The 25,668-nt window shown below is 42.6% G+C and overlaps 1 protein-coding gene across 27 annotated transcripts in view; it reads right to left on the bottom strand.

The window, feature by feature from the left end:
• Positions 1-25,668, bottom strand: part of KCNMA1 (potassium calcium-activated channel subfamily M alpha 1) — a 722,512-nt gene that overhangs the window by 173,702 nt on the left and 523,142 nt on the right. For all 27 annotated transcript variants that reach the window (XM_076010104.1, XM_076010105.1, XM_076010108.1 and 24 more), the window contains exon 14: positions 23,063-23,218. In XM_076010104.1, the coding sequence (XP_075866219.1) occupies positions 23,063-23,218 (156 nt within the window). The remainder of the gene's footprint in view (positions 1-23,062; positions 23,219-25,668) is intronic.

The raw sequence follows: 25,668 nt of genomic DNA, 5'->3' as shown, positions 1-25,668 counted from the left end.
GCCTAATAAAGTCAAGCCAAAGAGACTAGATTTCATTTCAGAGCAAAGGGTTCGGTCATAAACTTCTGCTTTCTGGCTGAACAGAGCCATTCCAGCCGCGAGCATAAATTCTGCTAGTTTTAGGTATCAGAGTGATTGGGAAGCCAAATGGGTTATTTGTGAGCCAGGTATCAAAGGCTGAACCACCCGCTTTATTGTGTATTCATTGTTATCTGGACAACCTCTTGCCAGTTAGAGAATATTTTCACAGGAAGTTAAAAGTGACTTCAGAAATTCCCCTCTGCGGTTTCCTAGAGTGGATTTTAGGCCTCATCAAAAAGACATTTGGTTCAGAGATTGCAAGTGGGCAGCCTGTAAATTACTGAGGTATTTAGCTAGCCTTAGCAGTTTCCTTCTAAGGAGAGAACCATGATCCTGGGTGCTCACTGAGTGAGTACATTAGAAGGGTAGAAAAGCTCCCAAGTGTGTGTAGCCTCGGGGTTCAAATCCCAGCCTCGCCATGGGCCCTTGAGCCAAGGTGCATTACTTCCCCAAGCCTGAATTCCTTCACCTGCAAAATGAGAGCAACAATAATACCTACCTCCTAGGAAGACAGCTGAAATCAAGTGATGTAAACTGCTCAGCATAGTGTCTGGCCAATAACTAACATTTGTGGGGTGTTCTCTATGTGTTGGGTGCTCATGGGGTTTAATCACACTAAAAGATGGCATTTATTGAGTGTGTACCTTATAGATGTGCCATAAATATCAGCTGTCGTAAGTAATGAGTGATAGAGATGATGATGATGATGATGATGATGATAATGATGATGAAGATATCTCTACTGTTCAGACAAAGGAACTAAGCCAATTAGATGCTGGCCCTGTGGCTTCCTATTGCTTAGCTGCTGCTAGAAAAGCCTGGAACATCACCAATCATCAAATGGTCCTCCGGGTAGAAGAAACACTAAGCAGCTTGAGTTTGTCCCCAGAAGATAGCAGTATTCTCTGGAGGCTCTCCCTATTCCCACAGATTTTCCTAATGGCCAGCAAATTAACCACAAATAGGTATGATGATAAGAGAGAGGTTATGTATTTGCAGGACATGATGGTCTCCCCAAAATAAGAGATGAGTCATGCATGGGCAGCACCATTAAGCTGATGCAGGGTGACCCAGCCTGGCCTTCAGCAAGAAGCCATGAGCCAGCAAGACCCTGCTGGCCTGGATGAATTAGCGCCTCCTGGTTCCTAGACTTGACACTTCTCCACATCCCACACTGTGTACCCTCTGCACTCCATTCCTATTTCTCATCCTCCTTCCTGTCAAATGGCTTTGCTCCTATCTTCCAGGCTCACCTCTCAGACTGATTTGGAACTCATATCTGGCAAATCTTTGGTCCCCAGGATGGGCATGCTTATAAACTAGTACTTGCTCAAAATATTATCTTTAAAAATACTTGTTTAGCTGGCATTTGGAGAAGAGGCTGAGCACTAGGTGGGGTGGTAAGAGAGAGGAATGGTCCCTGGTCAGAGCTCTCAGCCTCCACTGCCCCCCGAAATTCAATTCTGGCCCCAATTTCACATACTCCCTTCGTCAAAAGAAAAGCTTTGAAGTCAAGTGGACCCCTCCATTTTAGAAAGCAAGTTAGAAAATGACTGGTGTTACTTGAACTTGATGCCTCTTGGAAGAAGGAGACATCCTTCCCACTCCAAACAGCTTACTAAAGTATTCTTTTTAATCTCAAACTTTATGCCTCTTTAGAAGAGTTTGGGAGGCACATTTTTCTACTTCTTGTTGCATTTCTAGGAAGGTTTTAGCACTCGTTATAGTTCAGTATCCCCAGAAAACAGCCAGGCTGGGCTTTACCCCAAAGTTGGGATAAGATGAGGAGAGAGAGAATTTGTGATAATCCTGTTTTGATAGGCAGGGGTCTCTCTGCCTCCATGCTCGCTCCTCCCATGAGTAAGTTCAAGTTGGGAATACATTTCGGCACACCTGGGAGGTTGCTACTCTGTCTGAGTTCTCCACAGATAACTCATCCCAGCACGCAGCTGTTCTCCTTCTAGTTGCTGCCACTACAGGGCTCTCCCCGGGCAAAGCTGCACTTGCTGGATGGGCTTTTACTAACATATGGGAAAAGATAGTCAGCAAATCCTCACTCCTTGCAGAGGCCTAAGAAAAGCCAGACAGATGCACCTAATTCTCACCTATCCATGCAGATAAAATCATCTAGCCTTGGGGTGGAGGAGGGGGGATACCAGAAAGGCTGGGAGAGTTGGAGAAACCAGTGTTATCTAGTCTGATGAACAATGCTGCTGTTCTAGAAAACAATTCAGTCGGAAAATCCTGCTGACTCTGTAGCTCACCACAAAGAGCCCCAGGGACCTCCTCCAACATCAGTCATTTACAAAAATGTTGGCAACACGAAATCGTAAGCACCGTAGGTAGGGATGCCTGTATGCCACCCTGGAGGATGGTTTTGTATCAGGCTCGTGCTTCTGTCTTCTCCTATTAGTGACCCAATCCTAACCCAGTCCCAAATTTCATCACAAAGAGAAATCCAAACAGTACCTACCACCTGCTCCTAAGAAGGAAGAAGGAGATAATTTATAGGCTAAGAGTTAGGTGCTGTTGTACACTGGTAGTCTTTCCAACAATCCCTTAAGCTCTTTCATTTTTTACAGCAGATGAATATGAAGCTCAGAGAGGTGGAGTAGCCGAACCAAGGTCTCACAGGAAATCATGCCCTAAATCAGACTCACAATCTTCACCCTCCTCTCCCCATCCTGCAACTCCCCTTGCATGTCAAGAGGGAGAGCAAACAGGAAGAGTGAAGTCTGCGGAAGCGAATTTGGATGATACCTTGGTCCATGGTTGTAGACAAATAGGGGAAAGCCAACTGAGATCTTTGGGTGGTCAAATTTAATCCCAATTAGACTGGGATACCCAATACCAATTCTGAAAGAGGCGCCAAATATTCCTCTTTAGCCAGTGCTTTTCCTTACTAGTCAATTCAAGGAAAAGAAAAAATACTCAACCACTGAAGGAAATGTCCTTCTCATTGCCAGATTTTAGCTAGAACAAGACAGCAACAGAAATTCCTTAAGTAATCATATCTATTTTGTCACAGTCTAGAAAAAGGGGAAACCGATCGAATCCGTCATTCTAAAAAGCAATGCCATAAATATGGAGGCTAGTAATAAACACGGACTTCTGAAGGCAGACTGACAGCAAAGAGCTTTTGCACACCAAGATCATGGGCACAGAGATATATGATCCTTCTCAGCAGGCAGAGATGCCCTATCCACTGACAGGGTGTGTAAGAAGGAGAGGAAGTGACATCTCTCACTCATATCCATCAATTAGTTCCATCCACTGCCATCCAGACAGGACACCTGTATTTCTGTGAACTTGAAACCCTAATCAGTAGAACTGCATCACTCTTGTTACCATGAAATATGTGTGGCGGTTAATGATAAAAACTACAAAAATTACACCCAGCTGAAAGGTTTTATTGCATGCCATTTTTCAAGAAGGCAGATGGCTGCCTAAATTGATCTCAGCGCCATTTCCTGGGTGCCCCAAAGTTTCTCTAAATCAGCCAAATGAGTTTCAAGTTGAAAGAGCCACCTCGCATGGTGCTATGAGATGTGCAGGATGCCACTGTAGTGTGGCGCGCTGAATTATGTTATTCATAGCCTCTGATAAAAAGGTGAACTACCCCAAACTTGCTCCAAAGAGAATGATCACTGAATATGCTAGAAGGACTTGATGCTGATGACACTGCCTTAGCTGCAATATTCTCCTTTACAGCCTGGCTATAAAGGACAAACATAGAATACTGCGGCTAAAGAAATATCTGGGTCAGCTGGAGTAAGCACAAGCCTCCCTGTCTCTCCCAGTGAATGTGGTTACAGGACCTGGACACCATACATGGAGCAGCTGTTTGAGAACTCTGAGTAGAAGACAGATTAAGGAAGAAGATTAAAATTGGAAGTACCACCAAATGAGCAGTGAGTTCAGCATTGTTTTCCTCTGGTATCTTCTGGCCTGACCTCAAGGCAGCTCAAGACCTGGAAGTGATTACCAGGACATGGACAGAGAAAGTTCCATGAGAAGCTCTCATTCTGGCTCAGGCAATAGAAAAGGGAAATCCTAACACCCAGAGAAATCCCTGTTTGGCTTTTTTCTTTCTTTCTTTCCAACTCTTCTCTTGTGCCCCGTCCCCAAGCCATGCAGTGGTGGCAGTAGCCATGGGGACAGTCACGCCAGACAAAGATTAAAGGAGGTAGCAGAATCTTTCTCTCTGGCCAGAGGACCTGAGGTTCCAAGAGAATGAGGATAAAGCCCTGTTGCTTTTTGTCTCTTTCTGCCCTTCCACCAGTTGGCCCCAGATGCAAACACTGTCAACAGAAAGTATACAGAAAGCAAGGTAATAAAAGCCCTGGAGGCTTTCTGCTCATAGGATCTAAAAGGAAGACCCCAGGGAACCTGAGAATACTGTAGAGATCACAGAGAAGGAGGACTTGGGGAAATAGCCCCTTACAATTATTTAGGAACTCCTGGGCTCACCCTAACCCATGCATGGATGAAACTGACCCTACACAGCATACATAGACTTTGAGAACTAAACTGCAACACAGACCATCACCCAGTCTGACACTGATGTGGGGCAGATTGAAATAGCACTGTCAGTGCTTTGAAAACCCAACCAACATGGGAATCACAACTCACAGAGGCCTGGTAAGAACTTGCAGCCTAAAATCAAGCAGATCAATTACATGCTAAAATAAAATTATCAACATTCCTGTAAGATTTACCCAAGACTCAGAGTTTCATAATAAAAGACTAAAATATCCAAGATATAATTAAAAAGTATTTGCTATAAGAATAACCAGGGAAAATCTCAACTTGTATGGAAAAAAGCAGTCAGCAGATGCCAATGCCTCGATGACACAGATGTTGGAATAATCTAGCAAGGACCTTACAGCAACTATTGTCAAATTTTTCTGATAACTAAGAAAGAACACTTTCATGAAAAACTCAAAAACAGAAAGCATTATTTAAAAAATCAAAACAAAAACAAGAATCAAATGGTAATCATAGAATTGAAAAATACAATAAAATACTCACTAGGTGAGTATTTTAACAGCTGCATGTAGGTGATAGAGAAAAGAGCCAATGAACTTGAAGACAGATCAAAGTACATTGTGCAATTTGAACAACATAGAGGAGAAATATTTTTAAAATTTGCACAGAGCCTTCAGGTCCTATGGTCTATTAGAAAAATATTCAGCATTTGTGTCATAGGAATCCCAGAGGAAAGCAGAAAGAGTATGGTGCAAAAAAAAGTAATTTAAGAAATAATAAATGAAAACTTACCAAATTCCACTGGAGACAAACCTAGAGGTTGACGAACCCCAACAGGATAAACCCAAAAGACTGACACCTGGACAACAGTGTAATCAAACAACAGAAAACTAAAGACAAAGAGAAAATCTTGAAAACAACCAAAGAAAAATGACTCATCATGTGTAGGTTAATAACAATTCAAATGACTACAGATTTCTTATCAGAACAAATAGAGGCAAGAAGAAAGAGGAACAACATGTATAAAATACTGAAAGAAAAGAACTGTCAACCCAAAATTCTATATCTGCCAAAAATGTCCTTCAGGAATGAAAGTGAAAGATACATATTCTCAGATGAATAAAAAAACAGTACTTGTTGCTACAAGACTGCTCTAAAGGAATTGTTAAGGGAAGTTGTACAAACAGAACAGAAATGATGTCAAAAGGAAAGTTGGAACTTCAGAAACAAAGAGAAAACAAAAATAATACATATTAAAATAATATACAAGACTATACTTGCCTTGAGTTCTTTAAAATATATTAGATGGATAGAAGCAAAAATTCTAACGTTTTTGAAGGAGTTTGCAATGTATGTAGGTATAATATATAACACAACTACCAGATTAAATGGAGAGGGTAGAGGAACCTATATATTGGTAAGGCTTCTGTATTTCATTTGAAGAGGTAAATCACTGAATGTAAGCAGACTTGAAAAGTTAAGTATGTACATTATGATCCCAAGAGCAACCTGTTTAAAAAAAACTAAATAAAAAAATATAATAGGAAACACTATAAACAAAATGAAATTCTAAAAATGTTCAAAGTAACCCAAAGGAAGAAAGGAAAGAGGAGAACTAAAACAGAGGAAATAACAGAAAGCAAATAAAATATTAGGCCTAAATCCAAACATATTAATTATAACATTACAGATAAATGGTCTAATACAACCAATTAAGAAAGAGATATTCACAGAATGAATTGTTAAAGAATGACTCAACTATAAACTGTCTACAAGAGAATCACTTAAAATTTAAAGATGTAGTTTGGTTTAAACAAAAAGGAATGGAAAAAGGTATACTTTTTTCCATGACAACAGTAACCAAAAAGAAAGCTTAAGTGGCTATATTAAATCAGATTAAGTATATTTCAGAACAAAGAAAATTACCAAGGATATAGAAACAATCTATAATGATAAAAAGGTCAATTCACCAAGAAAACACAGCAATCCAAATGTACATGCACTTAACAGAGTTTCGAAATACACAAAGCAGAACCTTACAGAACTAAAATAGACAAATCCACAATTGTAATAGGAGACTTCAGTATTCCTCTCATAGTAAGATGTAGAACTAGTAGACAGAAAACCAGCCAGGGTACAGAAGAACTGAACAACATCATTAACCAACTGGCTCTAATTGACATTTATAGAACATTCTACCCAAAAACAGAGTAAAGAAAATACATTCTTTTTAAGCTCACCTGGAACATTCACCAAGATAGATCACACTCTGGGCCATAAAATGCACCTTAACAAATTTAAAAGAACTGAAATCATGCCGAGTATGTTCTTAACCATAATGGAATCGGGCTAGAAATCTATAATAGAAAGATAAGAGGAACATCTCTGAATACTTGGAAATTAAGCCACACACTTCTAAATAATCCATGGATTGAAGAAGTACCAAGAGAAATTAGAAAATATTTTTAACCAAACAAAAATGAAAATACCACACATCAAAATTTGTGGAATGCAGCTAAAGCAGTGCTTAGAAGGGAATATTAATACAAAGCATGAAATGCTTACATCAAAAAAGAAGAGTCTCAAATCCATAATCTTAACCTCATCCAAAGGAGAAACTAGAAGAAAGGAGCAAATAACCCTAAAGCAAGCAGAAAAAAACCTGGGAAAATAAAGAAAATAATAAACCCACAGCTGGTTCTTCAAAAAGATCAGCAAAATTTATATCTGGTAATAGTGACAGATGAAAAGAGAGAGAAGACACAAAGTATAAAATCAGGACTGAAAACCATGTCACTACTGACCCTGTTCACATTAAAAGGACAATAATGGAATATTATGAACTCTACCTCCATAAATTGAACAACTCAGATAAATCAGACGAATTCTTCAAAAACTCTGAACTGTCACAAATCACCCCAGATTAAAAAGACAATCTGAATAGTCCTATAGCCATTGGAGAAATGGGATTTGTATCTAAAACCTTCAGGAAAAGAAATCCAGGCCCAAACGGTTTCACTGGTGAATTTTATTAAAGATTTAAAGAAAAAAATATCAACAATTCTACAAAATCTCTTCCAGAAAACAGAAGGAAGGGAAAGACTCATTTGTAAAACTCATTTATAAAACTCATTTTATAAAGCTGACGTTACGTGACACTAAAATCAAAGACAGTATAAGAAATCTACGGACAGATATCTCCCAACGAACATAAATACAAAAATCTTCATAAAAGTACTAGCAAATCAAATCCACCAACATATTTTTTAAAAAAAGAATAATTATAAGATAACCAACTAGGGTTTATCCCAGGAATACATGGTGCCTGGATCAATATGCTAAAAATCAATCAATAAAATCTACCATATTAACAGTCTAAAGAAAAACAATACGATCATCTCAATGGATGCAGGGACAGCATTTGGGGAAATTGAACATCCATTCATGATTTTGAAAGAAACTCTCACAGAGAGTGGGGCAAGATAGATGACTAGGAACGTCCCTCTGCATGAACACCAAATTCAATAACTACCCACACAAGTAAGCACCTTCAGAAGAACCAAAAGTCAGGGCCGCCCTGGCACAAGGAACACAGCTCAGGGCAGAATCCCACTGGTGCCCACGAAGTAAGCATTTAGACCAGCCCAGCGAGGGGTAAATCCTCCACCCCAAAGCCCGATTTCTGGCTAACCCCACCACTGGCTAACTAACAAAAAGCAGCTTGGGGTCTGGACTAAATTCATAAGGCAGTTGGGCCATGGATGTTGCAGTCCTTGAGCAATTCCTGTGGCTGTGCTGGCTGGGAGCCAGAGGACTTGGGGTGCACGTGCCCCAGTGAGATACCAGCAGTGGTGGCCAGGCTGTTGCCTGCGTCACCTCTCCCCTAACTACAGACCGTGTGGCTCAGGGAGAGTCTTCTTCCACGTGGGGAAAGAAAATGGAAGAGGTCAGCAGACTGTGTTTTGAAACTTGGGTACCAGCTCAGCCACAGTAAAATAAAGTACCAGGCAGACTCCTGAAGCCTCCAATTCCAGGCATTAGTTTCCAGAGGGCATTTCTGGACCCAATCTCAGCAAGAAGGAAACACGCTGCCCTGAAGGGAAGGACCAGTCTTGGCAGGATTCACTACCTGCTAACAAAAGAGCCTTTGGGCTTTGAATAAACAGCAGAAGTGGCCAAGCAACAGTCACCTTGGGCTTTGGGTGAGACCGGGCTGGCTTCAGGTGTGACCTGGAGGTGTGACCTGGCAGCCTCGAGGGAGTGCATCACTCCTCCTCCAACTCCAGCAGCCCAGCACAGAGAATGAGGGGAGAGAGTGAGAGACTTTGCCTGGTAATCCAGGGACTTCTCCAGTACCTTATCCAAGTCCACCAAGGTGGTGCCACCAAGAGTCTGCATGAGTCACAGCATTACTGAGCTTGGGACATCCCAAGTAACCAGACTTAGATTACAACATTCAATTCCTTTTACTATCTGGAAAGGCTTCTCAAGGAGATCAGGTTCAAACAAGTCCACACTGCAAAGATTAAAATAAATACCTAACCTTTGAATGTCCAGACATCACGAGTGTCCACAAGTATTAAGAGCATCCAGGAAAACATGACCTCACCAAATGAACTAAATAAGGTACCAAGGACCCGTCCTGGAGTAATGGAGGCAATAGGTGACCTTTCAGACCAAGAATTCAAAAAAGCTGTCCTGAAGAAGCTCAATGAACTTTAAGACAGCACAGAGAAGGAATTCAGAAGCCTATCAGAGAAATTTAACAACAAAATTGAAATAATAATAATAATAAAAATCAAGCAGAAATTCTGGAGCTTAAGAATTCAATTAACAAACTGAGAAATGCATCAGAGTCTCTCAGCAGCAGAATTGACCAAGCAGAAGAAAGAAACAGTGAGCTTATAGATAGGCTATTTGAAAATACATAGTCATTTGAAATACATTTCAAATACATTTGAAATACATAGTCAGAAGAGAAAAAAAAGAATTAAAAAAAAAATGAATCGTGCCTACAAGATCTAGAAAATAGCCTTATAAGGGCAAATCTAAGAGTTATTGGCCTTAAAGAGGAGGTATAAAGAGAGACTGGGGTAGTAAGTTTATTCAAAGAAATAATAACAGAGAACTTTTCAAACCTAGAGAAAGATATCAATATTCAGGTACAAGAACACCAAGCAGATTTAACAAACAGACTACCTCAAGGCATTTAATAATCAAGTTCCCAAAGGTCACAGATAAAGAAAAGGTCCTCAGGGAAGCAAGAAAAAAGAAAAAAAGTAGCATACAAAGGAGCTCTGGTATGTCTGGCAGCAGACTGCTCAGTAGGAACCTTACAGGCCAGGAGAGAGTGGCATGGCATATTCAAAGTACTGAAGGGAAAAAAACTTTAACACTAGAATATTATGTCCTGCAAAAATATCCTTCAAACATGAAGGAAAAATAAAGACTTTCCCAGACAAACAAAACCTAAGGGATTTCATTGACACCAGACCTGTCCTACAAGAAATGCTAAGAGGAGCTCTTCAATCTGAAAGAAAAGGATGTTAAGGAACAGTAAGAAATCATTTGAAGGTAGACAGCTCACTGATACCAGTCAGTACACAAATACAGAATATTTTATTGCTGTAATTTCAATGCACAAGCCACTCATATGTTGAGTAGGTTGACTGAAAGACAAACATATCAAAAATAACTACAACAACTTTTGAGAGTATAAAAAGATATGGATGGGGAAAAAACTCTCACAAAACTAGAAATAGAAAGGCACTTCTCAACCTCAAAAGAAGGGCATCTACAAAACACCTGCAGCTCTTATTATACTTAATGGTGAAAAAGATAAATTCCCCCTAAGGCTGGAAACAAAACAAAAATGTCCACTCTCACTCCTTCTATTCAACATCCTACAAGAAGTGCTAGCCAGTGCAATATGGTTGTAGGATACAAGGTCAATATAGAAAAACAATGTGCATTTCTACATACCACCAATGAACAATTAGAAACCATACAGTTTTAAGATGCCATTTGTAATAGCTGCACAAAAGGTAAAACTTACGTATAAATCTAACAAAACATGTACAGAATTTTTATGCTGAAAACTACAAAACACTGGTGAAAGAAATTAAAGATGACCTAAATAAATGGAGAGACCATATTGATGGATTAGAAGATTCAATATAGTAAAGATGTCAGTACTCCTCTAAATTGCTCCATAGGTTTTAAACAATCCCAATCAAATTACTAGCAGGAATTTTTGTAGATATAGATAAGCTGATTTTAAAATGTATAGGGAAAGGCAAAGACCCTAGAATAGCCAAAGTAATTTTGAAAAAGAATACATTTGGAGGAATCAAACTACCTAATGCCAATTTTAAGCCACAGAAGATTATTCCCAGACCTTGAAACCTAATGGAGTTTGCCTGATTGAATTGTGAAGTCACTTGAGACTGGTAGGTCCTTTCTTCCATTTTCTCCCCTTTCGAATGGCAACGTCCATCACTTACCCTATGGCTGCCCCACCACTGCATCTGGAGAACAGAGTATTTATTTTCCAGTTTCACAGATCTAAAGACGAAGAAGAATTTTGCCCCAGGATGGATCACACCCAGAGTCTCACTCATAGCTGATTAGATGATGACATTTGGGACTTCTGAGTTGGTCACATTTAGAAGAGATTTTGGACTTGAATTGTATTGCGGGGTTGAAACTTTTGGGGATGTTGGGATGAGGTGAACATATGTTGCCTGTGGGATGAATGTGGATCTTTGAGGGCCACAGGACAGGCCATGGTAGGCTGAATAATGGCCCCCAAAGATATTCACATCCCAATCCCTGGAACCTGTGAATGTTACCTTATATGACAAATGAGACTTTGTAGATGTGATTGAGTTGAGGGTCTTGAGAGAGGGAGATTATCATGAATTATCTGAGTGGGCCCTAAATGTAACCACAGGCATCTTTATAAAAGAGAGGCAGAGGGAGATTCGCTGAAGAAGAAGCAGATGACGTGACAATGGAAGCAAAAGGTTGCAGTGTCGTGATGCTGGGGCCGTGGCCTCCGGATCTAGAAATGCAAGGAAATGGTCTGGCTCTAGAGCCTCCAGAAGGAGCCGGCCCTGCCAACACCTTGGCTGTAACTCCAGTGAAACCGAGTTTCAGACCTCTGGTCTCCAGAAAAGAAAGAGAAAAGATTTGTATCATTTTAAACAACTAGGTTTGTGGTAATTTTTTACAGCGGCCATAGAAAACTAACACATTATTTCATTTCTCTGGGTAGATACCTAGGAGTGCTATTTCTGGGTCATAGGGTAACTCCATAGTTAATGTTTTGAGAAAAACCATAAACATTTCAGACTTAAAACTTTTTTCCAGGAAAGGCAGTGTTAAGAAAATGAAGAAAACAAACTACAGATCAGGAGAAAATATTGACAAATCCCATGTCCAACAAGATATCCAGAATATATAAGGAACTCTTAAACAGTAAAAAAAAAACAAAAAAAAAACCACAACTCCACTAAAATGGGCCAAACACTTCACCAGGAAGGATATACAGATGACAAATGAACACATGAAAAGATGTCCAACATCCATAGCCATTGGGGAAACACATGTTAAAACCACAGTGAGATACTGCTACCCACTTACCAGACGGGTTAAAACAAAAAGTACTGACAATACCAAGTGCTGGCGAGGATGCAGACCAACAGGCACTCATACCTTGCTGATGGGAATGATAAATGTTTTCCTTCTGGAACACACTTTGGCAGTGTCTTTTAAAGTTAAATACAAATTTACGCTATAATCCAGAAATCCTACTTCTAGATATTTACCCTAGAGGAATTAAAATGTATATCCACACAGACTTCTACATCGAATGTGTTTATCAGTTCTATTGATGACTGCCCCAAACTGGAAGCATCCTAAATGCTGCCCAAGAGATGAATGGATAAACAAACGGTGGTACCTCTATAACATGCCACACTATTCAGCAGTAGAAAAGGAATGAAGTATTGATACGTGCAACAACCTGGATGGGTCTCAGGGAACGATGCTGAATGAAAAAAAGCCAATCTCAAAGGGCTGCATACTGCATGATGCCATTTACATGACAGACTCAAAAAGGCAAAACTATCGTGACAGAGAACAGAGCACTGCTTGCAGGGGTCTGGGGATGCTGGCAGGGTGTGACTGCAGACTGAGAGTATGAGAAAATTTGGGGAGTATTGAAACCACCCTGTATCTGGATTGTGGTGGTGATTGCATGACTCCACATAGATGTGTTAAAATGCATAAAGTTGTACCTACACACACGCATACACACCTATTTTACTTTCTGTTAATTTAAAAAATAAAATTAATAAAAGAGAATATCTAGAAAATTACAATTATTTCTGAATTATTTAGTAGAACCACATACCTTCAATTATTTAGTGAAATCACATACCTTCAATATTTTTCTATAATGGAAAATGACCAAGAATAATTGCTACATAAATGCAATTGGATTTCTCTACTACTAACCTTGAGGATTTATCAATTCAAAGCTTGAATGCCTCCACCCAAGTTATAAGTTACTTGAATACTTTTATTATGATCAGAAGGAACTTGCAAAGATTAGGGTTAGTTAAACTTTTTCTCCTAAAAATTTTCTCTCTTCCTCTTGTTATTACCATTTAAGTCTTCTAGATCAATCTTTACTGACACCTTCCCCTTGTTGGAAGTCTACCATATTGCACTCTTTCATTCATTTTTTTTTTTTTTGATGATTGAGACTAAGCTTTTTAACTTTCTTATATCTCCTTCAACAAATAAGTCACCAGCTGCCCTCCCTGCTCTGTCATATCACTGGACTCAGCAACAAATCCTCCCACTACAAGTCATTATGGTCTAGGCAAGACAGCCCTGCCTCGGTCTTTTTCAGATTAAAGCTATCACAGAAGGATTGGGGCAGACACATGTACTTCCTACCTTTGAAAAATATCTTAATTTTTGTATCACATAGTTTTGCATGGTTGAGGGGAAGCCTAGGAAACTATTAATACTTTTACAAACATTGCAAAATGGCTTCTCTTCTTAGAAGCTATTGACTTGAATATAAAGCTAAGCAGTGTTTATATTTGAGACATTTCTCTAGGAGAGAAGCAATGTGTAACAGTAGGGAAAGCTTTGAGTGGAGAACCAACGATCTAGTGGAGTTCTGGCCCTAGCTCTACCATTTCCCAACCTGCTGTGCAGCCAGAAGTAAGGCAAAAGCTAGGGGAAATAGGTCCTATTTCTTCCTACTCTATAGTTGAGGAAGGGTCAGAGATACTGGCTACTTTGCATCTGAAATGTTTTCTATCTGATACTCAACAGAATGCTTGTGGTATCTGGTCAAATAAAAAATAATTTAAGTAAAAGCATACATTTTGTAAACTGCAAAAGTGCTATGCAAACTGAGAGTACTACTACAATTTCAAAGTTCTTGACAACACACCCACGGTATCAAATCAATGGTGGTTTCTTATTTCTCATCCCCTAGATGGGTACAGTAGCTGCCTCAAAGTCCCAAACTCCTCACCACTCTTTTGGACATAGATTCACACTTGGTATCACTTTAGAGCAGCGATAACCAATAGACTTAAGGGAATCTGAGATTTGATTCCTTATAGTTTTATGTAGCATTTTGAGATTTTTACTTAACCATCACTGATAGTGGATGGCGCACAAAAATCCCAAGGGAAAAAGTTGGAAGAGGGGAGCAGGGTGGACTCAGCCTGTGGACACCCAGGCATACTCAGGAATGCACGCAATTCATTAAAGGCCAGTAATATCCGAAAGAGCTCAGTTTGATGTTTGACCAGAGGTTCAAGCATATGGCTCTTACGTCACATTGGTCACAACATCCTGCCAGGTGATAAGAGCCAGGTGAGAGTGCCAGCTTCTAGTGGGTTTTCACGTTAAGCTCTGACCCTTCTGGCTGCTGGGGCCTCCATGGCACTGGGCACTGGGCTCTGGGCACTGGGCACTGGGCACTGGGCTCTGGGCACTGGGCACTGGGTGCGTGTTACGCAATCTCCCTGCGCTGCCCTTCCCTTTGTTCAGTCCATGCCAAGAGCCAAATAAAAGAATCCATATGTGATTACAGCTATAAAACCAAAAGGAAAATATTAGACCAAAATATAACATTTTGGGGTTTCTAAGTTTGTTTTACCTTTAATGCTAGGCAGACAGTTTACACAAATCATTTTGCTGCAAAGTAAAGAATAATGAGTTAAATGTGTTCGCTGTCACCATCAATCATGTCCGTTAGCCTCTGATTGACCAAACATATAAGACACATGAAATGACTTTCTAATCATGTTAGGGGGAGGGCAGGAGAAGGGGAGAAGATGAGGAGAGGAGTTTCAATTTCTTTTATTTTATTCAGAAGTTCCATTGACATTTTCTGGCAATCTTCTAACATGCTGTACGGGCTTCTCTTTGCTAATAATGTTTGCCTTGAGAATTTGTAAAGGTCTGAGAACTCTTTAATTCAATGTTGTAGAAATTACCAGGGCCATAGGGGAACGGAATCCCTGTTAATAGCTCATGGATTACTTCTCTCTTTATTGGAAATAGTTTTCACGGAAGTTGCGCTACTTCCAGGCACGGGTGTTGGGGTGACTGAGTGGCACTGGGGGCAGGCAGCCTCCCATCTGAGGAGATTCGAGTCAGGAGAAAAGGGGAGGCACAATGGTGTTGACCCAAATGGGATACTGAGGCTTAGCAAATTCATTCCAATTCATGGGTGTTTATTTTGATTTGTGAATTTAAACAACACGCTGACGGGATTTTCTGGCAGTCAGAATGGTTTATAACCAAATCTAACCAGCCTCCATGCAATCCTCGCCAAGGATTATAAAGTTTTCATTTCACGTTTCTACACGGGGTCAAAGCTCTTTCATTTGGCAAGGGGACCGCATACAGTAGCAGAGGAAGGAGTTTTCAGCACCAAAATCACACCAAATTGTTAAGTCCCTGGTGGCCCTGGCTCCACCCAGCTGGCTGTGAGGCAGGCTGGCCAGGCTGGGCTAAGGCCAACTGATGCGTTCAGTTACTCAACAGATACCTTCTGTTATGAGTTGGGTGCTACTGGACTCACTGAGGATCCTACAAGTAGCCCTGGGCTTCACAGTGCTGGCACCATCTCCGGCAAAAGAGGCAATAAACACAAAACAGTGCCATGGAGAAACACAAAGCCAAGAGAGTAGATAAGGGTGTGGATGTTTGGGGTATGGAGGGAAGGGTGAGGCAAATTTCTAAAATGCAATTCTGATATTTTTTTCCACATGGATACTTAATCTCTGCTATGAAGCCGAGGGGACATCTACACCCTTCCTAGAGAATAAAGTGGGACATCTGCTCTCTCTAGAGATCCTCGGAAGCCCCAGAAGACTTTTATGAGCTTAGTCACTATTGTCTTGATTCTCCTGCATTTGCCAGGGAAGTTAATGAGTCGTAAAGTGTCTCTTTATAAGAGATATACCATATTCATAGAGTGGAGAGCTCAACATTGTGGAGACGTCAATTCTCCCAAAGAGAATCCAGAAAAACAGACCCAATCATACACTTTCACCTGACATTAAAATACAAAACAAAACAGGGGGTTTCTGGTAATGTACTGTTACTGATAATTTTCTGTTTCTTCATCTGGGTCCTGGTTATATGGGAGTTTTCAGTTTGTAAATATGTAACAAGTTGTACATTTATTATATGCACGCTTTTATATTTGTATATTATCCTTCCATTAAAAGTTTGTTTTGAATCCCTTTTAAAATGCAATTCTAAAATGAGGAAGAACTCACTTCCCCTAAAATTAATATTAAGCAAAGACAAGAAGGGTTGGACAGGGGGAAGTCAAGTAGATGCTTAGGGGAAGAACATCCTAGCCAGAGGGAACAGCTAGTAAAAATCCCTGGACAGGCCAGAGGGGGGTGTGGCTGATGCCAGGAGCAGAGGAGCACTTCAGATTTGGGCCAGTGATGTCACGGAACAGAACCCGACTGCTCAGCATCAGCAGGCCACCACAAGGACTTCATTCTGGTGAGACAGGTCGCCACGGAGAGACTTAAGCAGAGGAATGAACGGACCTAATTCATGCTGGAGAAGGACTGTTCTGGGCGCTTTACTGAGGCTAGTTTTGAGGAAGGGGGTAAGGCGAAGCAGACAGACCAGTCAGGAGGCTGCCGCCACACTCCAGGAGAGAGATGCAGTGGTTTGCCATCATGCAGCGGCAACACGCCATCATGCAATTGTAATAGTGCAGGTGACACAGACCTGCACTATTTCGGAAGTTGAGCCAAGAAGATTTCATGCTGAATTGAATGGTGTGTCTGAGGGTTGTCCACCACCCAAAAGAGAAGTCAACAGGGACTCCAAAGTTTTTAGTTTGACCTATGGGAAGGGGTGGCATTGCCAACAGTGAAGTGGGAGAACAGGTTTAAGGACAAAGAACAGAAATTTGATCGTGGATATGTTAAGTCCGAGGTGAGATGGGACGTTCAAACAGAGACGCTCAGTGGCAATTGCACAGATGGCGCTGGGTTCTGGGGAGAGATTCTGGATGGAGACATAAGTTTAGGAGTCATCTATGTATGTAAAAGCCATGAGAATAATTTGAGATTACCAAGAAGGTTACTACAATTGTACTGGGGACTGCGTTCCACTGGTGAGAACATGTGCAGAGTCTGCTGTCGTGATGCCATCTGTGGTTAGGGTGACGTTGCCCATGGCTAGTGGAGTAAGCAACAGCTTGCATTTTACTGTCTAATTTCCATCATGTGGGCTCACTGTGCCAGGCAAACTCTCTTGTCTGCCACAGCAGTACTCCCTCCAATGTAGAAAGACATCTTGGTCCCAGTCTTGTCAGGTGCAGCCTGACTCCATGCCAGAGACCTTGTCCACCCCGCCCTCCCATGCAGGGCTGAGCACTGCTCTGGGTATGGCTCCCTCCACCCAGTCTGCAGAGCTTACACCACCAGACAGTAAGAATCGCTTGCTGTGACGGTTAATGTTTTCTGTTGAGTAGATGTTTTCTGTTGAGTAGATCATGAGGTGCCCAGATACTTGGCTGAACACTATGCTGGGTGTGTCTGTGAGGCTCTTTCCGCATGGGATTAACATTTGATTTAGGAGACTGAGTAAAGCAGTTGCCTCCCCAGTGTGGGTGGGCCTCATCTAACTCACTAGAGGCTTGAATAAAATAAAAAGGAGGAATAGGGGAGAATGTGCTCTCTCTGCCTGATGGTATATGGTCTTGAGCTAGGACATCAGTCTCCTCCTGCCTTCCGATCTGGACTGAAACTGAACAACATCGACTCTTCTGGTTCTTAGGGCTTCAGACTCAGACGGACACAATACCACCTGCTCTCCTGGGTCTCCAGTTTGCAGAGCTTGGGACTTCTCAGCCTGCATAACCGCATGGGCCAATTCCTCATAATCAACATCTCTCTCTCTCTTGTGTGTGTCCATGCACTCTGTCTCTCTCAATAACACACACACACACACACACACACACACACACACACACACACAGTTGGTTGTTTCTCTAGAAAACCTAATACTTTCTTCCAGAAGCACCCACATAAGCCACCCCAGCCCTTCATATCCACTAAGTTTAGATTCCAATTAGTTTCACCCCCTAAATACAGCAGTGAATAACGTCAATCCCTTCTTGGGAGTCTAGTTCATTCCTTACCCTAACTCAGCCCAAGGCTAACTCATCATCTGCCTTGACACAGTGATCTCTACACGCGCAGAGCAGGCCAGAGAGGAAGCTAAACAAGACCCACAGGAAGGAACAGTGCAAACATGTGCCCACACATCCAAGGGAGTACAGAACTTCTAAAGCTTCTCAGGGCCTCCTCGCCATACCACTGCCTGGAATATGGTAGGTGCTCAGGGAATTGCTTTTAGATAGTTTATATAAAATGAACTACAGAAAGCTAAGATGATGGCACTAACTAAGGTTTTCTTTTATCATTTATTATATCTCCACTTAGTATGCACAAGAATGAACCTAGAGCCAGTTTGCTTGGGTTTGAACACCTGAGTTTGTCAATTCCAAGCTGTGTGTCCTCACGCAGGTTGTTGAACTTCTCTTAATTTGTAGTGTCTGTGACTGTAAAGTGAGGATAATAATAGTGCCAGGTTTGAGTAGGGTGACTGTGAGACTTAAATGTGATAATGCTTACAAAGCACTTAGTATAGCATTTAGCACACAGGAATCAGTATATTTTAGCTATTATCAAAATGTCTTGATTTATATTCCAGCTCCTAAACCAGGTTGATTTTATACATGCATATGTACAAACAAACATATACACACAAATATAACCCAAACTAAAGGTATTAAAATGATTCCCTTGGCTACAATCAGTGCGAGGACTATACCATATACTACTTGAAGTTTATCTTAATCAAGTCACAGCAGTAATAAACAAATACTTTGTGTGTCGAGCCATATCGACTTCAGCCTAGATACAATCTGAGTAGCAGGGGTCTGATTTCCCTAGTGCTCCCTCATGCAGAAATAGAAAATGTGATAGACAAGGCTGTGTTGTGATTGATATTAAGAAATATTTCACTCACAAATTTCAAATCTTGTGGACTAATGAAAAAAAACAAAAGAAACACCTCTTATATTTTCTCCACTCTCATAACTGATTTATCCAACAAAGAAATAATTATGGACTGCATACCAAGTTCCGGACTCTGTGTGTGTGTGTGTATACAAAGTTGATAGATTAGCAGAGTTAAAATAGTTGGAAATTCTGAAAAGTATTTAAATGTGCTAAATTGGAAATCTCAGTGTACACTGAAAAACAATTTTAAGAGTCAGTTTCCTTCTAAGCACACACACGCACACATACCCAAAATTTGTCAAGTCTAAGGATGGCTAATCCTAGTACGAATAATATTAGTAGCACATTTCATAAAGATGGCAGCTCGAGCCCCAATTAGAAACTCCATACGCTGAAGACAAAGTTAAGTACACACAAGTAAGACTCGAAAACAAAAACAAAATCGAAACCAATGCATTTTAAGTGACATCCAAGCAAGGAAGGCAAGTAGAGAGCAAGTGTGGGCACTTAGGCAGGGATGAGGCGATGAATGATAGTCTACGCGAGTTTATTGTGTTGGTTTTTGCAGGAGACATCAGGGAGAGTCTTGCTGGAACCTAACGGGCGGTGGAAGGAGATCAGATAGCAGAAAATGAACAGGATGTTCTGGGCCTGGCTGATCACATAGATGTAGATACATCGCAGGCACCAGGACAAATGCAGAATGTTCAAACAAGACACTATTGCTCAAAATGCTTAACTTGTCCTTAGCAACAGCTGCTGAGCTGGAGGACCCTGGGCTGCCAAGCTGAGCCTCATTCCTGACACTGAAGGTACCGGATACGAGGTTAGCATGGCTTTGTTAAATCCCAACTCACCAGAAGCTGCTGTAGAGGGCATGCCTCAAAGTTTAAATTAAACTCAAATAGCCAGAAAAAAAATATTTAGCAGTAGCTAGCAATCTTAAGGAATTCATTCCTCCCAAAGATGTAAGCTAAAAAAACACAAATAGATTCCCAAAAAGTTTAGATCAATTCAGAGATAACACATCCTAGTGGGAGCTAGGTTTTCAGGAGTGATGATTTGGGGTTACTTAGTGTTAGTAACTTTGAGAGTGGCACCAATGGGGGATAAGTAAGTGCACCCCCATATGTCTTGGTACCTCTAGGCTGAGCCACTCTTTGTAATTCCAATATGCCAGGGATCTCTCTCTCTTTGGACAACCCCTATCACCCTCATTTTCAGTTTTGGGTCTTTGGTCTCATCCGTGATAAAAACCCCAGTGGATAGTCAGGGTGCTTCTGCCTGTGATATATCGTCACGATTCCAGTCTTGTTTCTCTTTCTTCTGCTTTGAGCAGGGGTTCTGCAACTCCAAGAAACAGACACTACCTGCCCAGGGCAAGGGAGAAGGTGAGCTGACACCTTACCTTTGGCTTCCAGAAATGCTAAGTGTTGCCAAAGGATCAATCAAGTGTTGCCAAAGCCTCATCCCTTCTCCCTCTGTCTTAATAGCCCTGCCTGTCCCCATGGAATTCCTGGTGAATTCTCCGCCATAGCATATGCGGGTCACTGGGGAAGGAAGCGACTTCTGTAAACAATAACCCATTTACAGTTTTCCTTCTCCACCTGCCCCCCACCAAGAAAAATAAGTGAGGGCTTTGCGATCCCCGGAATGGGAGATAATTTATAAAACACGCCAAGGAGATTATCACTGCGGGGTCGGCCAAGACCTAAAAGAGACAGGGGTCTGGGATCTGGAGGTAAGTACACACAGACGACAATATAGACTGGGGAGCACATGAGTGAGGCTGTTCCTGTTTTAAATGAAAAAAGATATATGAAGGGAAGCCTTGTTATTTCCTGGTCACGCACCTCAGTGAATTCCAACACAAAGACCGCCTCGGTGTCAAAAGGCCGTATTCAGAGTCACTTCCAAACACGAGGGAGGTGGCCCTGGACGGAAATAATGCAGCAGGAACACAACCCCCAACAACAAGTGAAACGTGTTTGCAGTTACACCAGGGCCAGGCCCAGCCTTTCCACAGGCTCTTCCTCAATAGGCGCCTGGCAATGGGGTCAGCTGAGCTTTGGGGGACGCCCGGGGCTTCAGAGACAAGGCCCTGAGGGAAGCTGGGCAGCTCTCCCTGCTGGAAATGACAATGACAGACAGCTCCAGTTACCATGTGGGCACCACAAAGTCAAAACGCGCGCATGTCCAGCGGCCCCATCTGTGGTGGGGCCCTGCAAAGATCCTGTCACCCCAACACGAGGAAGCAGAGCCCGGCTCCTCAGACCACAGGCTTGGCCCTGCAGGCCGTCCCCTCTGCTGGGAGAAAACCCCCGAAGCGTGGTGGAGAGAGCCAGGTTCTCTTGTGACAGTCCGTTCACCTGGGTCTGGGCTCCTCGCCTTGAGCGGAGAAGTCCTGGGAGACCCTGGGCCACATCTGGCTCCGGGGGCTCATCTCTAAACAGTCACACAGACCTCCCGCCACCCCTACTTCCATCCCGGGAGACAAGAACAGCCTGGACTAAAGGAGACACTTAAAGGAATGCAGCGTCCTTACTTGTAAGTTCGGTCTGAGCCCCGAGTTCTGTTGAGCTGAGGCCTCTGGACACATAATGAATAACATAAGATTTTTAAAATCAAGGTATCCCTTGTTATGGATGTTGCTAATGTCATGGAAGGAACTCCAAAACAATTTGTTCTTTTACACACAACAATGTTAGCTATCAATGGGTTCAATACTGCCAGTTAGGAGGGAAAAACAGATAAGGACCTAGAAAAACACCTGTTATAATAATGCAATTCAGAGTTGCCCAGGGTGACGGTGCCCACACCCACGTCCTCACGCTCCCCGCCCGGCCCCCTTATTTCCTCAACTCCCTCGAGGAACCTGCTGGCCCTGGATACAGCAGCCAGGGCAGCAAAAGGCAGGAGGCCTCACACCTCTGACCTCAAGGCTCTGCCCCTTCTGTGGGAACTCGAGGTGACTCACTAATTTCTCACCTCAACTGCTACTAATTCTGCTTGCTGTATAACAGGAAGTGGAATACAAGCCCCGATCTGGGCTAACTGCCACCCGTAGCAAATCAGAAAGGCCCACACGCTAGCTGGCCAGTTTGGCTGCCCAGCTAAGAACCGTCCAAGGATAAGGACTAGAGTTTCTGTCCTCCCGGGCTCCAGAAGCCGCCTTGGGCAGTGGCCTCTCCATGCAAGGCCCTGGACACAGACTCCCGACCTGGCCCTGCCTGAATTGGTCCACTCTGGGGACTTGGGAGAGGCTGCCCAGTCAGCTCGGTGGGGTGCCCGCCGGCAAGGAGATGGACACATGCAGTCGGCCCGCCTCTCGGTGCAAAGGGCACTACTGCCGAGGACTCGGTTCCTTGTTTCCCTCCCCACTCCAATAACCACGGCATGTCAGCCCTGCTGGCCTCCTTGATTGTGCAGAAATAAATAAATGAATTATGTTGTTGGGGTTTGGGCTTCGGCGCAAACACATGGTCTGCATTTATCCACACAGTGAGAGGTCCACCAGCCACTTGATATAAAAGAGCAAAATGATAATTCTTTTCTTTAGGCGCTCTGGTGCCATATGGAATGTATATAAATCATATTTTTGTTTTAACAGCGGAGGCTTTGTTGATAGATAAACATGTGGTTTATCTAAAAAAAAAAAAGGCAGGATTGTGCTTTGAACAATCATTTAATGGCCGTGGATGTGCCAAATAAAAATAAAAACATAATTTTGAAAGAAGCTGGCCTCGTGCCCAAGTCCGTAACAAGGAATTTCTCCTTAACCAAAGTGGTTAAAGCCCGTCGATCTGTTTTGAGTTTAAGCCGTGCTCTCTACTCAACCCCACGACAAACAGAATCCCGGGCTGATGTGCTCTAACAAGATGAGACGTTACCTTTATGAATGACCTCATAGAGAAGAGGTTGGCCAGCATGGTGGAGAGGCCTTGGGCCAGGCAGCTCTGGGCGATGAAGCCCAACTTGAGCTCCGCGAGGCAGATTGCATCATCGCCCTCTTTCCAATTCCAGCTCGGGATGTTCAGCAGATGGGCCTGCGGGAACAAAAACAGGTATGAGACCTTTCTCTCTCAGAAACACTCAATTGTTTCAAATCCCTTCTGGGAAATGCGGCACTGCCCGGCCACTTGGGGTCCTCCAGACTCATCCTTTCCTTCCCTCCTCCCCTGGGGTCTGATGTCTGGGGTTTTATTCAACTCTTCTGTTCATCAGACTTCGGTCTCTCTAGAAGGTTGCTTCTGTACCTGCCAAGTCCAAGACCTCCCCTTGGGTTTGAGATTTAACCAGATGGAGCCCAGAGGGAATGTCCTCTTGTGACAGACACATCAGCCCATGTCACTGGGATGTCTGGCTAGGTTGTTTGTAAATTGGCTCCTCCAGTGGTCCGTAAGACTGCCGCGTGCCTGTGCGTCGGGGATTTCTTTTTTACCTGCCTTCCCAGTCAGTACTTCACATCAGGGATCCCCAAACTTGAGAAGGCATCAGATTCACCTGTAGAGTTTGCAAAAACACAGGTTGCTGGCCCCTCAAGTTTACGACTCAGTAGATCTGGGGTGGGTCTGGAGAATTTGCATTTCTAACATGTTGGAGGTCGTGCTGATGATGTGACCTGTGGGCCACGCTTTGAGAACCACTGCCCTACATCATCAGGTAAATCACGGTGCAGACGCTTATGATCTCTGGCACACAGACTGCTCCTATTCAACAGTGAGGACCCCGAGGCACGCTCATCCCATTACTTTAAGCGGCACGAAGCAAAGAGTAGTGAGTAACACATTGAATGAAAGAGTTGAAATTCACAAAGTTTTCCAGAGTTTGAAAAATCAGCCAAAGACTAAACTGAAAAGATTTATAAGGCCTTAATGTCACGTATTAGCATTTAGGTTTAAAAAAAAAAAAACAAATCAACTCTATAAATTCATAATGAGAAGACCTAACTTGGCAGCAGACAGGAGAGAGGGAGAAAAACAAAACACACAAAGCAAAATTTAAGAGTGTGGGTAAGGAAAACCTCAAATTTTAGGCCAGCCGTGTGACACATTACAGAGAAAGCCAACGTGTGCTTGTTAGCAATGGCCTCCAGATGAAGGAAAATGAACATTTCATTCCATCATGAACTGGTCAGACTAGTTCCAAAATCCTTGCTCCAGTTTTAAGTCAGATTTAAAGAGGGGAAATGATTGATTGAATACTTCCAGAGAAAAGTGACAAAGACAAGAAGAGGTGAGCGTCTGGAAAAGATCTTTTGAGGAACAGTTAAGAGAGCCAGCCATGATTGGCCTGGAAAAGGGTCATGTCCCCATGGAGACGGGATGGTTCCATCTGAATACCTCTGACGCTGCCTGGTCCAAGGTTAGGTTTGTCCGGCTTTGTTCCAGAGCCAGAATCAGAACTGACTGGTTTATGTTATAAGAAAGCAGTTTCTTCATTTGTGTTATGAAGGAACTTCCTAATAATGTAATCTGTCTACTAAATGGAGAAGATTACCTTCAAAAATATAAGGCCGTTGTCCCTAAGACTCAGTAAGTATTTCTCCAAGTCACTGGAGAAAGAACTCTTATTTTGCATGGGAGGGTGGATCAGAGACCCCTTCAAAGGCCCTGCTAATGCCAAGATTCTACAGCCCTAAAATGATTATTCCTCTGCACGTATCAGCAAACACAAAGAGCACCAAAGGAGGATTTTCCTTCGCTTTCAGAACAATATACAATAGTTGAACTGGAAGGATGGAAGACTCCGTTATGGAAACAAAGAGCAAATCCAAGGGCTCCAGGCTCCGCTTCTGGAAATACCACTCTTGTGAAATCTACTTCTGTGACGATCTTGTGCACTCTCGGCCAGCGGTGGTTACTTCTGGGAGAGATGACTGTATTCCCCCTGAGGGAACTGTGGTTCCAATTGTCCCCCACGGGGGCCACGGCAGATGGGAATTTCTCATACTCCATTCCGACGACTGGACTGCACTGTGTCCCCTTTCTCTCTCCCGGCCCTTCCCTGGCTTCAGACGGCCACTTTCCCCTTCCCTTCCCTGGCATCTCCACTTACATCAGCGTAAGTGGAGAAATACTCATTTTCTGTCACATCATCTGAGAAGAGTGAGGAGAAATTAAATCGAAGTAATAAACAAGCAAATCATCATCCTGTGTGTGAATGGAGAATTTGTTTAGATCCAAGCCGTAGAGAGATGTCTCATGACCTTCATGGCACCTTCAAACAAGCGAAACCGGCCAGGCGCTGTGGCTCACGCCTGTAATCCTAGCTCTTGGGAGGCCGAGGCGGGCGGATTGCTCAAGGTCAGGAGTTCAAAACCAGCCTGAGCAAGAGTGAGACCCCGTCTCTACTATAAATAGAAAGAAATTAATTGGCCAACTGATATATATATAAAAAATTAGCCGGGCATGGTGGCGCATGCCTGTAGTCCCAGCTACTCGGGAGGCTGAGGCAGGAGGATCGCTTGAGCCCAGGAGTTTGAGGTTGCTGTGAG

This window comes from Microcebus murinus, chromosome 14 (assembly GCF_040939455.1).
Source record: "Microcebus murinus isolate Inina chromosome 14, M.murinus_Inina_mat1.0, whole genome shotgun sequence".
Taxonomy (NCBI): domain Eukaryota; kingdom Metazoa; phylum Chordata; class Mammalia; order Primates; family Cheirogaleidae; genus Microcebus; species Microcebus murinus.
The sequence above is the reverse complement of the archived record's forward strand: the minus strand, read 5'-3'. Positions and strand labels throughout refer to the sequence as shown.